At 41.0% G+C, this 15,590-nt stretch overlaps 1 protein-coding gene across 2 annotated transcripts in view; it reads left to right on the top strand.

Annotated features, from left to right (window-relative positions):
- Positions 1-15,590, top strand: part of TTLL11 (tubulin tyrosine ligase like 11) — a 212,580-nt gene that overhangs the window by 67,449 nt on the left and 129,541 nt on the right. The window contains exon 4 of one of the 2 annotated variants that reach the window (XM_014457912.2): positions 2,024-2,157. In XM_014457912.2, coding sequence (XP_014313398.2) covers positions 2,024-2,157 — 134 coding nt within the window. Of the gene's footprint in view, positions 1-2,023; positions 2,158-9,446; positions 9,484-15,590 lie in introns of those variants that run through there. The other variant, XM_023755957.1, reaches the window with a different exon arrangement.

Genomic DNA, 15,590 nt, shown 5'->3' with positions numbered 1-15,590 from the left:
GAGGGTTTAGTTTAATACTAATGGAAACCTTTGTCAGACACGAGTGAAGAGTTCCCAAGAAAACGGACAATTTGTTTTTGTGTCCCCTATGTTCAGCTCCAGTGTTTATAACTCAAAATTTCATAGGGGAATAAAGAGGAAGAGCTTTGATTTTCCAAACTCATGCATATTTCTTGGGAAGCTCAGGACAGTGTCCTCAGTGAGTTTGTTTATTTTTATTTTTTTATATATCGAAGAGTCCACATTAGAGCATAGTTTGTTAGAACTTTTTTTTTTTTAAATATATTTTATTGATTTTTTACAGAGAGGAAGGGAGAGAGATAGATAGTTAGAAACATCGATGGGAGAGAAACATCGATCAGCTGCCTCCTGCACATCTCCCATTGGGGATGTGCCCGCAACCCAGGTACATGCCCTTGACCGGAATCGAACCTGGGACCTTCCAGTCCGCAGGCCGACGCTCTATCCACTGAGCCAAACCGGTTTCGGCTTGTTAGAACTTTTTAAGCCCCTTTATTTCTTGCTTAATCCTGCTCTATATCCTTCTAAACAAGAACTAAGAACCTGGGCATTGACATGTTGAAGCTGCAATTTTTAGGTGTATTGCTCTTTTTAATATGCTGAGGGAATCAAGAAGTAGGTTATTAAAACCTCCATTCTCAAGTGTTTACCCTTTGCTTCCTGCACATGGCAGTTTAGAGAAACCTCATTCACTCTGATTGTGTCCTCTTGGAAGGTGTGATAATTCGGACAGGCCGAGCTAACATGAAACTTGGTACTTTCTATTAAAAATAACTTCGCTCAGCCCTAGCTGGTTTGGCTCAGTGGATAGAGTGTTGGCCTGCAGACTGAAGGGTCCTGGGTTCAATTCCAGTCAAGGATTAAAAAAAAAATACTTCTCTCAGCAATTTTCTAGTGTCAGCAATGGGACTACAGGGTGAAGACCATTTTTTGTTGTTGTTGCTGTTAATCCTCACCCGAGGGTATTTTCCCATTGATTTTTAAAGAGTGGAAGGGAAGGGGAGAGAAACATCAATGTAAGAGAGACACATCGATTGGTTGCCTCCTACACGTGCCCCACCAGGGCCAGGATCAAGCCTGCAACAGAGGTATGTATCCTTGACGGGAATTGAACCTAGGACCCTTTGGGCCGACACTCTATCCACTGAGCCAAACAGGCTAGGGTGTGAAGGCCATTTTTAGGGGCAATATTTGCTTTGAGAAATAAGCATGCCAAAATATAAAATAATTTGCTTAAAATTTGCCAGGATAAACACTCACTTCTCTTGTCAGTGTTACTAAAGATGTGGGGGAAAAAAAGTCCGCCATTCTTTTCAAATGTTTTATAAGTGAGATATTTCAGTTCCTTCTGGATAAATTATTGAGATCTGGTCAATGTCCGCATCAGTACCTAGAACTGAAGAACTCCTATGGATTCCATTTTCCCCTTAAACTATAATTATACTGTGGTATCTTCTCCAGTCCCTGTCCTTATTTTAGGGAGATAGATTTTATGCTGAAAGGTATATGTACTTTTATTTTATACATTTAATACTCATAAAAGATTAAAACAAACAATTTAATTAAGCTTCTCATGATGTAAGCACAGTCTACTAGACACTGTTCTCTAGGGTATAAGATGCAAGGAATCCCAGAAATATGTATGGTGGCCCCAAATTTTAAAAAGATATTAAGTTTTAAATGTAAGCTATAACTGCTTCTCTTTATTCATTATCTAGGTGGCTGACAAAGAATGGAGTAATAAGCTAGGTGGAAACTCATTCCTTTGAATTGATGTTTCATTTTTATAAGGAAAAAATTCACCTATCACCTCAAATTTTTCATTAATTTGGTAGGTCTTAACAAACCATGAGTCACCGCCGTGGGGAACAACTCGTACCTTTTTTTATCCAGTCTGAAAAGTGACTGTGTCGGGTGGGTGGTTTTAAAAGTCCCAAACAATGGCTGTTTTATAGCTAGTGGCCCACTGTTGTTAAAACCTCACAGCTTCTCTCCTCCCCAGGCATGACGGAGATGGTGCGTAAAATTACTCTGAGCAGAGCAGTGAGAATTATGCAGAATCTCTTTCCTGAGGAGTACAACTTCTACCCTCGCTCTTGGATTCTGCCTGACGAGTTCCAGCTCTTTACTGCTCAGGTAGATGGCACTCCGTCCCATGGCCTTGAATCATACTGTGGTTGCGACCGTGTCCTGGGTTCTGTGTGCTGGGAGCTGGGGCCAGAGGTCCCCAGGGAGCTGAGACTGGACAAGGGAGTGTCTAACAGTACACAGTTGGTGTTGGCAGCGACCACGGCAGATTGCAGAGTTGAACAGGTAGGGTGACAGGTAGGTAAACTGAAGAAGTGGGTCCTGACATGAGGAGACAGTCCTGATACTGATATTTGGAGCTGCATCAGGAGGTCAGGGTTTGGGGAGCCAGGGAGACAGAGCAACAGAGCTGGAGCAGATGGCTGAGCCCATACGAGGACTGGGACTATTTGAGTGAATCCTGGAGGTGTGGTCCCAGGGTATGAAATGTGGGAGGTCAGGCTCCGCTTCAAGGCCAGGGAGTAGGTCTGACAAACTGAGGGGCGGGGGAACCTTTTAAGTGTCAATTTGTTCCAGAATCAGTTTTCAAATCACCCATTCCATATTGAAGCAGTATGTTTGAGCATGAAATATTTCGTTGAAAACCAATCGGCCATATATGTTTTGGTCTGTTTCTGGACTCTACTTTGTTCCATTCATCTGTGTGTTTACTCTTAGCTAAGAAAGCTATGGCTTTATAGTCAGTCTTATCAGGTCGTGCCAGTCTTCCCACTTGGTTTATCTTCAGAATAGTTTTGGCTACTTTTGCATCTCTGGGTCAATTTTATAATCAGTTTGTCCCATTTCTACAAAGAAGCCTGCTAGAACTTGGAATCTACAGCTCCGTTTGGAGACAATGGACATATTAACAATGCTGAGTTAGATACATGACTTTTTATTTTTTTAAAAATTTAAATATATTTTTATTGATTTCAGGGAGGAAGGGAGAGGGAGAGAAAGATAGAAACATCAATGATGAGAGAGAATTATTGGTCTGCTGCCTCCTGCATGCCCCCTGCTGGGGGTCGAGCCTGAAACCTGGGCATGAGCCCTTGACTGGAATCAAACCCAGGATCCTTCAGTCTGCAGGCCAACACTCTATCCAGCGAGCCAAACCAGCCAAACCCATTGACCCCCTGTACCCTCTTCCCACTCCCTCCCCAGGCCTTCACCAATCTATTGTCTGTCCATGGGTTATACATATATGCATACAAGTTCTTTGTCTACTCTCTTCCCACTCCCCCTTCCTTTATTTATATCTTCCTTAATTTATCTCAGCAGTGTTTTATAGCTTTCCCTACAAGTTTTTATTTTTTATGCTATTGTAAATGATATTTTTGAATTTCATTTTCCAATTGTTTGTTGCTAGTTATAAACATCCAAGTGGCTTTTTAATTTTGAACTTGTATCATATGACCTTGCTTGATTCCCTTATTAATTCTAGAAGTCCCTTTTTGTAGATTTATTAGGATTTTCTATGTATACAATTAATTCATCTGTGAACAAATGTTATTTCTTCCTTTGTAACCTATGTGCCTTTTATTTCTTTTTCTTGTTAAACTGCCCTGGGCTAGGACCTCTATACAATGTGGAACAGAAGTGATTAGAGTGGACATCCTTGCCTTGTTCCCAGTCTTTGGGGGAAGCATACAGCCTTTCACTGTTACATATGATGTTAATGTTAACTAGAGGTTGTTTATAGATGCCCTTTATTAACTTGAAGACGATGTCTTCTATAGTTTACAGAAAGTTTTTCATCATGAATGGGTGCTTAATTTTGTCAAATGCCTTTATGTATCTATGAAGATGATATGGTTTTTTTCTTTATTTTGATAATATTATGAATCACACTGATTAATTTTTTAAATGTTAAACTAACCTGATATAAGTCCTACTTGGTTCTAATATATTATTCTTTTTATATACTGCTAACCTCTACTTGCTGACATTTTGTTAGGATTTTCTGTGTCTTTGTTCATGAGAAATGCTGGCATTTGATGTCTTTGTTTGGTTTGGTATCAGGCAATCTTCATTAAGTGATTTGGCAAATGTTTCTTCTATTTTTTGAAGATTTTATATAATACTAGTATCATTTCTTATATGTTTGATGGAATTCACTATTGGAGGTATTTGGGCATGGAGCTTTCTTTCTGGGAATATGTTTCTTTATTTTTAAAAATACATATAGATAATTTTTATTTCAAGGGACTAGTCCATTTCATCTAAATTGTCAAATCAATTGACATAACATTTTTAAAAATAGTATTTTCTTATTATTTTTTAACATCTATGAGATATGTAGTGATCCTCCCCTACTTCATTGCTAAGATTGGTAATTTGTGTTTGCTTTTTTTTATGATCAGTCTAGCTAAAGGCTTATTAATATTTTTGTTCTTTTCAAAGAACCAATTTATGATTTTATTATCTCTCTTGTTTGTCCATTTTCTATATCATTTTATTATTTCTCTCTACTTCTTTTGGGTTTACTTATCTCTTCTTTCTAATATAAAAAAGCTATTTTATTTATTATTATTTTTAAATGTTAATTCTTTATTATATTAAGTTAAAAGCTATTTTAAAGGGGAACCTAAGTTCATTGATTTTAAACATTAAAGCAATGTTTTCCTCTCAGCATTGCTTTAGATCTTGGAAATTTTTGTATGTTACATTTTCATTACCATTAAGTTCAAAATGTTATATAATTTCCCTTGAGATTTCTTTGACCCCTGGGTTATTTAGAAATGTGTTGTTTAACTTTTAAATAATTTTGGAATTTTACCAGTATCTTTTGTTATTGATTTCTAATTTAATTGTTGACATAAGAATATGTATTCAGTATTACCTTGCTCATTTTAACTTTATTGAAAGTTGTCTTATGACCCATTTACGAAGTTGTCTTATTCCGGTCAAGGGCATGTACCTTGGTTGCAGGCACATCCCCAGTAGGAGGTGTGCAGGAGGCAGCTGGTCGATGTTTCTCTCTCATCGATGTTTCTAACTCTCTATCCCTCTCCCTTCCTCTCTGTAAAAAATCAATAAAATATATTTTAAAAAAAAAAAAAGAATATGTATTCAGTATTACCTTGCTCATTTTAACTGTATTGAAAGTTGTCTTATGACCCATTTACAAAGTTGTCTTATGACCCATTGTCTATATTGGTGAATGTTTTATGTGCATTTGAAAATAAAATGTACTCTGGAGTTGTTGGGATAGCATCCTACAAATGTCAATTAGGTCAAATTGGTACTTGGTACTGTTCACGTATCCCTTACTTATTTACTGCCTACTTGTTCTGTCAGTCATTGAGAGAGTATGTTGAAATTTCCAACTCACATTGTGGACTGTCTCCTCATTTTAGTTATGTCAGTTTTTGCTTTACATATTTTAAAGTTCTGTTCTTAGTTTGATGATTTGACTCTTTTATAAGGTAACTTTCCTTGTCCTGAAGTCTACTCGATATTAATAAAACACCTCTGGCTTTCTTTGGCTTAGAATTTTCATGGTATATCCTTTTACCAGTGTTTTACTGTTAACCTGTCTACATTTTTTAAAGAGTGCTTCTTTTTGACAGTGTGTTATTGGGGTATGGTCTTTTATCCAGGTTAACAACCCCTGCCCTTTAATTGGTGTGTCTAGCCCATTCATACTTAATGTAATCACCAATATGGTTGGATTCAAGTATGCCCTCTTGCTGTTTCTTTTCTATTTATACTATATGTTTGGATTAATTGAATATTTTTAGTGTTTTGTTTTATCTTCTCTTTAAGCTTCTCAGTTATACTTCTTTTAAAGGTGTTTTTTAGTTTTTCCCCTGCCCCTAGAATCTAGGGTTTACAATGCATCTTCAACTTACCACATTTACCTTTAAGTATTTCCTACCTCAAGTAAAATATAAACATCTTACAACATTATATTTCTATTTCCACTCTTGTTCTTTGAGCTATTATCATATATTTTACTTCTGTGTTATAAACCTCATAATACATTATTATTTTTGCTTTGAAAAGTCCATCTATATATATAAAAGCCTAAGTGACTGTTACAACCGAATGACTGGAATGACCAGAACGACTGGTTGACCAGTCGCTATGATGTACACTGAACACCAGGGGGCAGATGCTCAATGCAGGAGCTGCCCCCTGGTGGTCAGTGCGCTCCCATAGCCAACCTCCCATGGCCGCAAACCTCCTGCGGTCCCTCCCCTTGTCCAGCAGGCCCTGTCCAACAGGCCTCGGCCAGCAGGCCCCCAGGCCCCAGCCAGCAGCTGGCAGGCCCCGGCTGGCCCAGCCTCAATTGGGACTGGGCGAGATGGCCCCAATAGGCCCTGATCGCCAGCTAGGCCTAGGGACCCCACCTGTGCACGAATTTCTTGCACCGGGCCTCTAGTTACTTATAAAGAAATTGAAAAATGAGTATATTTGTCTTTTATACTCACCCATACATTTACATTTTCAGAATTCTTCCTTCCTTTGTGTAGCTCTGGGATTCCATCTGGTATTTTCTTTCAACTTAAAGAATTTTCTTGCAGGTCTGCTGGTGACAAATTCTCTCAGCTTTTGTTTGTTTGGAAATGCCTTCAGTTTTGTAAATGTTTTGAAATAATTTTGGACTTACAGAAAAGTTGCAAATGTGTAGTAGAGAGTTCACATATACCCTTCATCTAGCTTTCCTTATTATTAATATACTAGAGGCCCGGTGCACAAAAATTTGTGCACTCGGCGGGGGGGGGGGGGCGGGGGGGTCCCTCAGCCTGGCCTGTGCCCTCTCGCAGTCTGGGACCCCTCGGGGGATGACCACTTGCTGGCTTAGGCCTGCTCCTGGGGGATTGGGCCTAAGCTGGCAATCAGACATCCCTCTGGCAGCCCGGCAGCCCTCAGGGGATGTCCACTTGCCAGCGGGGAGCAGGCCTAAGCTGCAGTCGGACATCCTTAGCGCTGCTGAGGAGGCAGGAGAGGCTCCCACCACCACCGCTGTACTGGCAGCCATCAGCCTGGCTTGTGGCTGAGCAGAGCTCTTCCATGTGGGAGCTCACAGACCACCAGAGGGCAGCATCTGCCACCTGGTGGTCAGTGTGTGTCGTAGTGACCAGTCATTCCCAGTCTTTCTGCTGTTAGGGTCAGTTTGCATATTACCCTTTTACTATACAGGATAGAGGCCTGGTGCACGGGTGGGGGCCGGCTGGTTTGCCCTGAATGGTGTCCTGGATCAGGGTGGGGGTCCTGCTTGGGTGCCTGGCCAGCCTGGATGAGGGGCTGATGGCTGTTTTCAGGCTGCCTGCACCCCCTTCAGGGTTGGGGTCCCCACTGTGCCTGGCCAGCCTGGATGAGGGGCTGAGGGCTGTTTTCAGGCTGCCCGCACTCCCTTCAGGGTGGGGGTCCCCACTGGGGTGCCTGGCAAGCCTGGATGAGGGGCTGAGGGCTGTTTTCAGGCAGGCCAAGCCTGCAACTGAAGCTCCCAGTCTCTTTTTTTCTTTTTTTTTTTTTTATTCTGGGATTTATTTACCTTCTGTAATTGAAACTTTGTTGCGGCTCCAGCTCTGAGCCCAGCTGGCTGAAAGCAGGTTTCTGGGGCTTGTTTAGCTTCTATAATTGCAACATTGTTGCATCCGGAGCTCAGAGCAGGGCCGTGCAGGTGGGGAACCTTGGCTTCCTCCATCGCCGGGGCAACCAAGCCTCATGTTCGCTTCAGCTGCGTGGCTGCTGGCTGCCATCTTTGTTGGCAGTTAATTTGCATATCCTGCTGATTAGCCAATGGGAAGCGTAGCGGAGGTATGGTTAATTACCATGTTTGTCTATTATTAGATAGGATTATACAAGTACTGAAACTTGGAAATTAGCATTGGTATAATATTAGTAAACTATACACCTTATTTGAATTTTTCCTATTTTCCTACTAATGTCCTTTTTCTGGTACAGGATCCACTCCATGATCCCTCATTGCATTTAACACTTGGAGTGCGGGTGAATTTCCCGCCAAAATATAAGATGGCTCTGTCTTTTGGTTTTGTTCCATCCACCAAAAGGGTGGATTACAAACAAATATTTGGTAATACGCAGTTACAATCGGCCCGAGTTTACACGTTTCCCGCACTCCACCGCAAATCTATATGAACCGAGTTAAAGACGGCTCCCGCGGAGTACGCGCAATTCACGCGAGCCAACTTAACTCGTTTCCCGCACTCCAAGTGTTAATTGGTAAGAGTACTTAAAAATTACAAAGAGATATACCTCCTGATTTTTATTCGCCACTGTGGGTATAGGACCAGCACATTGGTGTCTCCACCCCTCCTACCAGTCTGGTGTGGCTTCTTCTTTATATCCTTAGTTATAGGAGTTCTGTTTAGCAAGATTTCAGGTGGTTCTGAATGATGAGTTTTCTGTAGTTTAGTTGTAATTTTGATGTAGTTGTGGGAGGATTTGAGTATCACATTTACCTACACTGCCATCTTCACTGGAACCCAGATCTTCTTTAATCTCTTTGAACAGTGATTTTTTTTTTTAATGTACAGCCCTTTCATATCTTTTGTTAAATTTATCCCGAAGTATTTCAAATTTTTGATACATGGGCAATCTTTTGATTTTCAACTTCAACTTCTAGTTATTCATTGTGAGTGTGTAGAAATACAATTGATTTTTATTTATTAATCTTGTATTCTACAACCTTGCTAAACTCTCCTAATAGTTCCAGTAGCTTATTTTGAAGGTTTGATGGGATTTTCTATATAGACTATCATGTTCTCTGAGAATCGGATGGTTTTATTTCTTGCTTTCCAATCAGCCCTTTATTTATTTTTCTTGTCTTATTGTCCTGGCTAGAATCCCCAACACTGTTATAAAGGCAAAAGAGATGCTGATGGTTGTATTAAGACATTATGTCTTATGTAGGCAAGGACAGATGTGAGGGATATTTCGAAGGTGGAATCTACAGGTCTTGGAGACAGATCAGAGAGGGGTATGCAGAGGAAGGTACAGTTGATGCTTTCAGGAATCTGGTGGGGATGCAGTTGCCAAGATGGGAAGCCCCAGAGGAGGAGGAGGTTTAGTGGGAAAGATGGGAAGCTGAGCAAGTGCTTGTTGCTTACCTGTCAGCTTTTTAGTTTAGTCATTCAGATAGACTCTTTATCATTGGTAAAATGAGGGTGTGGGGGTTGGCAATTGCTTCGTCTCTTTCTGTTGTAGCATTCTAAACTCTTCAGTGTCACAGTCCATTTGATTAATGCTAAAGGTACTTAGAATGGATAGTTCCCTAATATAAAGGAGGAATTCTTTGTCTCTTAAAAGGACAATAATCTAGAATCTGCTAATTCAGGGTCTGGCACATGCAGAACAAGACTATGAAAACCCGATCATACTGGAAAACCCTGGTTTCATCACTTATTCCTCATGGGATCTCAAGTAAGTCTCTTCTCCTCTCAGCCCCATTTCTTCAGCTGTTCAATGGGGAAATGATTGTAACCTCGGAGTGATTGTGAGCATCCATTGAGTATTTGATGCAAATACTCAAACCAAAAGATTGCCCATGTATCAATGCTTCACTAGCTGCAAATCTGAATTAAAAAAGAACACATGTGGCATTCTAATTTTTAATATCACCTTTGTTTTAATACAAAATTATACATTCAGTTTAAGAATTCAAATATAGGAATGTATAATGTAAAAAGTGAAAAAATATTCCCACTCAGAAATTACTGGACACTTTAGTGTATATTTTTCCAGCTGTTTCCTATTTATAAAAAAATATGCACTGTAACACACATAGCTTTTTTTCTTTAAAAATGGGATTTTACCATACATTCTCTTTTTTAGCTCTTTTCCCCACTGAATATGTTTTAGGCATCTTTCCATGTCAGTGCTATTTAGTAATCAATTATATGAATGCACCATAACTTTTAAAATTACTTCTCTGTTGATGGACATTTAGGTAGCTCTCAAATTCCTTGGTTTACTAAGTAATGCTGTTGGGCATTCTCTCAGATACATATCTTTCTACACCTGTGCCAGCATTTCCTTCAGGTGGGCATCTCAAAGTGAAATTACTGTATTAAAGGGTTGTGCATTTACATTTTGACTGATAAAGCTAAACCGAAGGCATCATTAGAAATGGTGCATTTAATTATGAGAGTAAGTTGTCTTGCCAGGGCCATGGCAATGAGCTCTCAGACCAGTATGTGGGCTTTGCTTTGTGATTCTTGGTAGGAACAGGAAGAGGTCTGAGTAGCTGTGAAACATCCCAAAAACTGACACTGTGGGTATTTTATTTTTGACATTAATTAGGATTAATTAGGATTAAAGAAAGGGGAAGATCCACACTCCTCTGCTATAACCATTTGCAAAACTGGTTCCCAAATATGATCAGCAGGTGGCACCAGGAGGAAGCAAGTAGGATTCTCAGTGGAAATTTCTGTGAAAACTAGAGGAGAATGCAGGCTTCCTTTCCAATTTTAGCAGATGGCCAATAAAAAAATTCCTTGGAGTTTATTTTGCATATGGTCTCCCATCTGGGTATTTGAGAAAAGTACAGTTTTGTTATCAAAACAGTATTTATTATGGTGAAGGAGTTTGTATTTCGCAGCAGAAGAATTTTTCAGTGAATAAAGCCAAAAAGCTGTGCAATAATGCTTTCAAGTTTCTTGGAGGGAACCAGTGAGCATGGGGTCCTTCCACTATCCTCTCCAGTTACCCTCCTTAGTTAGCTTTGATTGATTCAGCTCCTCGAGGCTGAATGAAGCACATTATTTGCAAAACCCCCAGGGAACAGTGTTCTCCACTGGCTTTAGAACTAGGAAAATGTGGACTGACTTATAAGTGGGTCAGAGTCCAGGCAGAAAGAAAAGCTGCAGTATGAAGCATATGTTCCTTGTCCTCATCCCACGCTTATCAAATAAACTTCTGGTGAGTTGCTTATTTGCATCATTTTTCTTCATGTGGACAGCATGCTGATCTGACTGACCTTTGGGGCACCCGATAGTTGAAGTTCACCTACAGGGTGAAGTTTAACCCTTTGCACTCCGCTGTTCCCTCTCAGGGGACATCGGAATTCTAGCATATCACTCGGATGTCCCCTCTCAGGGGACATTGCAGTTTATTAGTGTTTAAGGGGAATTGAGTTATTTCAACGCAACTTTTTGAGACATGCATGTTTCCCTGAAGTTTTATCTTGAAATGGCACAAGAAATTAAATCAAAATATCGTAAAATTACTAAGATATATACAAGAAATGTCAGCGGGTTTTGTGTCGGATTAAACAATAAACTACATATTCCCGATGTGGGACAAAGAAAACGGGACTGCATTGTGTGTTCTAACAGGAAAACACCTGGTGGCAGGCGTCAAACCACTTATTACTGTCAAACATGCACTAATCAGCCTGCAATGCATATTGGGGAGTGTTACAAAACTTATCATACTGTACAAAATTATAAACAATAAAATATTGTGTTTTTTGCAAATATACATTCCTCGATGTCACCCAATTCATATAAGTCCAATATCATTATAATACATTACTTGGTTCCAAAATTATACTAAATAATACGAGGGTCTGTAAATGCACGTTTCCGCCGCAAAGTAGCGTCGAGTAGCTGGTAGCCAATGTCCAGAATGGTTCGGAGTGCAAAGGGTTAAACTCATACACATTCCTTGCAGAGCCGCTGCCCACCTCTGCAGCCTCAGCATCCAGTTTCCCACCTCTTCCTCTGAGATCCTTCCATATTCAACTGCTTTAAGTACTCAGCTGTGCCTCTGCACATGCCTCTCCTTTTGCCTGGAGCACTGGTCATTATCCTTCCTGCCCCTCTCCCAACTCCACAGCAGCCTTCTGTCACCTGACCAATTTTGCTAATAATTCAGACCCCTGCTTATCTTTTACTTTCTCTGTAAAGCCTACTCTGCCCAGCTCCCCTGGGAGGCATTTTGGTTTTCTTTCTTCAGTGTACACTGTACTCATGTTTATCACACTGTTTAGTGACTACATGTTTAGTTATCTTTCTCTCCTGCTCTAAGTTCCACGAGGACAGAGAGTGACTGGATCAGTCTTACTCATCATTGTATCCCTAGTGCTTGTCACAGTGCCTGGCTGTAGTGGGAAGTCAAGTATATTTGCCAAATTGAATTGCAAATGAATATGTATGGTTTAAAATAATTTCTCTTGTGAGTTTAGCCATCAAAAGTTAGCTTCTCCAAGGCCAAGGGTATTAGCCTGACCCAATCTGTCACTTTAAAAGGGTGTGGGCCACACCTGGGCCATGAGGAATTTACCAAAATAATGCCATCCAGTGAGATGGTGGTTGGGCTGCTGACCTTTCCCAATGATGCCCAAACTCTACCCCACACAGAGCTCTGCAGATGGGCAGCAAGCTTGGGAGCCGTCAGGGAGACCAGAATGCCTTCTGCTTATGCAGCCTGGCAGCCCGGGAGGCCAGGGTTCTGGTGCATAACCTGTAGAAGACAAGACAGAAGTGAGAGGGTTCCAGCTGTCAGAAGCAGGCAGATGATTCAAAGCTGCTGGCAGAGACGCTGTAGGAGCCATGGTTTCACCTCCCTGGCTGCTTCAAGTTTTATTGCCTTTGTTGCCAAAAATAGAACTTCACCGCCTGCTTAGATATATCATGCTGTTCTTGTGTCCCTTGCTTAACAGCTCAATTTGTTTACTGGAAAAATATCATCCAAAACTCAAGATGGTGCTCATCTCTGGAAAAGCATGCTTAGGTCCTATTCATTAGGACATCCTTTTAATTAGTCCGAGTGACACTGGCATCTATGTGGTGCTCCACAGTTCACCGTGTACTTTTTATATGCATGGCCTCGGTTATCCTCCCTTGATTTGGGGAATTATCATTATCTCTAATTTACAGATGAGAAGACAGAGGTTCATAAACAAGGGTTCTTGCTCATGGTTACGCATGACTCTACAATAGCTAGTGCACTCAGACCTCTGACTCAGTACAGTTCAAACATTTCCTGAGACCTACTAAGTGCCAAGTGCTAGGGGTACAGGTTCAGTGTATCCTTGCCCTCTGCAATCATTAATGTGAAATGAAACACTGAACCAGGGTCAGGAGATCTGCTCCACTTCTGGCTCCACCCCCCCCCCCCCCCAGTTTTATTGAGATATAATTGAGACATAAGATTGTATATTTTTACATAGTGATGATTGGATGCACATATATATAGCAAAATGATCATCACAATAAGGTTAGTGAACACATTCATCTCACATAAATTACAATATTTTTGTGGTAAGAACATTTAAGATCTACTTTCTTAGCAACTTTCAAGTATATAAACAAGTTTCAAGTATTGTGAACTATAGTCACCATGCTATGTATTAGATTCCCAGAACTATTTATCTTATAACTGGAAGTTTGTCCAATATCTCCCCATTTCCCTCATCCCTGATCCCTGACAACCACAATTCTACTCTCTGTTTCTATGAGTTTGCCATGTGTTGCAAATGGCAGGATTGCCTGGCCGTTGTTGCTCAGTGGTGGAACATTGACCTATGAACCAGGAGGTCAGAGTTTGATTCCCAATCAGGGCACATGCCCAGGTTTCGGCCTTGATCACCAGCAGGAGATGTGCAGGAGGCAGCTGATCTTTAATTTTCTATCTCTCTCTTCCTCTCTGAAATCAATAAAAACTATATTTTAAAAAAGCAAATAGCAGGATTTCCTTTTTTATGGCTCAATATTCTGTGTGTGTGTGTGTGTGTGTGTGTGTGTGTGTGAGAGAGAGAGAGAGAGAGAGAGAGAGAGAGAGAGAGAGAGAGAGAGAGATTGATTTTCTTTATCCATTCATCTGTTAATGGGCACTTAGGTTGTTTCCATGTGTTGGTTATGGTGAACAATGCTGCAATGAATCTGAGAATGCAGATACCTCTTAGACATAGTGATTCCATTTCCTTACCCAGAAGTGGGATTCTGGATCATATGGAAGTTCTAGTTTTAAATTTTTGAGGAAGCTCTATACTGTTCTACATAGTGACTACCAATTTACATTCATACCAGTCAGTGGGAGGTGACATCTCATTGTGGTTTTGATTTGCATTTCCCTGATGATTGGTGATTTTGAGCATCTTTTCACATACCTGTTGGCCATTTGTATGTTTTCTCTGTTTGGGCCCACTGCCCATTTTTAAATGAAATTATTATTGTTATTTGCTATTAAATTGTATGAGTTCCTTACATAATTTGGATATTAATCCCTTACCAGATATATGGTTTGCAAATATCTCCTGCCATTCTGTAGATTGACTCTTCATTTTGTTTATAGTTCCCTTTGCTGTGCAGAAGCTTTTCAGTTTGATGTAGTCCCACTTGTTGATGTTGGCTTTTGTTACTTGTGCTTTTGGTGTCATACCCTGCTGCCACCTCTTAGCTGGGTATGGGACCCTGGCCAAGTCATCTACACCCCCATCCCCAGGCTTCAGTGCTTCCTCTGCAAGAAGAAAAGATTACAGAACATAACTAAGGTTCCTTCCACTTCTAACCTTTTGATTCTGTGAGTTTGGCTTTCCTGGACTTCCATAAAACTCCCTGCTGGAGTTAAAATTCTTCACAAATTTCTGCTGCCAAGGTTTTAGTTGGAGCACAAAGGGCCTTATGTAATCAATCATCTTCTTGCAAATGCTGGGTCAGTGCAGTCTTGGGCGTAGGGAAGCGCTGATGGTGAAGGCTGCCCTTGCAGCTGCTTCTGGAACCCCACGGGGGCTGGCTGGCTCCTCACCTCCACCTCACCCCGCCAGGAGGGTCACTGAAGCTGTATCTGCACATTCCGTCCCTAGCCCTGTGAAGTGGTTGGCTGAGGCCAGCAAATATTGGCTAAGCCAAGACATCCTTCCTGTTGGTTCCCTCTAAAGCCCTTTCAGAAAGATTCATATCTGCCCAAGTTCTTGCACCTCTGACTGTCTCTTCTGTGCTTGTCCACCTGACAAACTTTCTGAGCTTCCCTGTGTCAGAGTTGATGCCACCAAATCTATGAAGGCCTTTTCTGATACCCCCTCTCCCGCTCCACCTCCCACTCTCCTGCCTCCCAGACCCATGGACAGTTCCTCTGGGACCCCTTCTGGACTCTCCCTCAATTATAAGGCCCCCAACACACTATTTTATGGTAGTGCTTCTGGTTGAGAGATAGTGAGGCAAGGCCTCGGGTCATTGAGACCTGGGTTAAAATCCTTTCTTCATCACTTTTAAAGTGTGTACCTGGATAAGTTACTTAATTATCCTGAGCCTCAGTTTCCTCAAAACCTGTAACACCACAGGGATGCTATGAGAATCATACTCTATCCCCTCAGTGAATGGACATTTACTTATCTTCTGTCCCTGTGAAACTGGGGGCTCCCAGGGAGCTCAGAGAGTCATTTCCATCTGGGGATACTCAGGCATATGTGTGTGAAATGAGTGAATATGGAAAGAAGTTTTGTGGTCTGAGATGGAAATTTAAGCTAGCTCTAAGACTGTTTACACAAAGTATTATGGGTGTTTCTGGCTTATTGGAAATGGCTT

The sequence above is a fragment of the Myotis lucifugus genome, unplaced genomic scaffold (assembly GCF_000147115.1).
Source record: "Myotis lucifugus unplaced genomic scaffold, Myoluc2.0 scaffold_87, whole genome shotgun sequence".
NCBI classification, from domain to species: domain Eukaryota; kingdom Metazoa; phylum Chordata; class Mammalia; order Chiroptera; family Vespertilionidae; genus Myotis; species Myotis lucifugus.
Note: the sequence above shows the minus strand (reverse complement) of the source record. Positions and strands in the feature narration are given on the sequence as shown.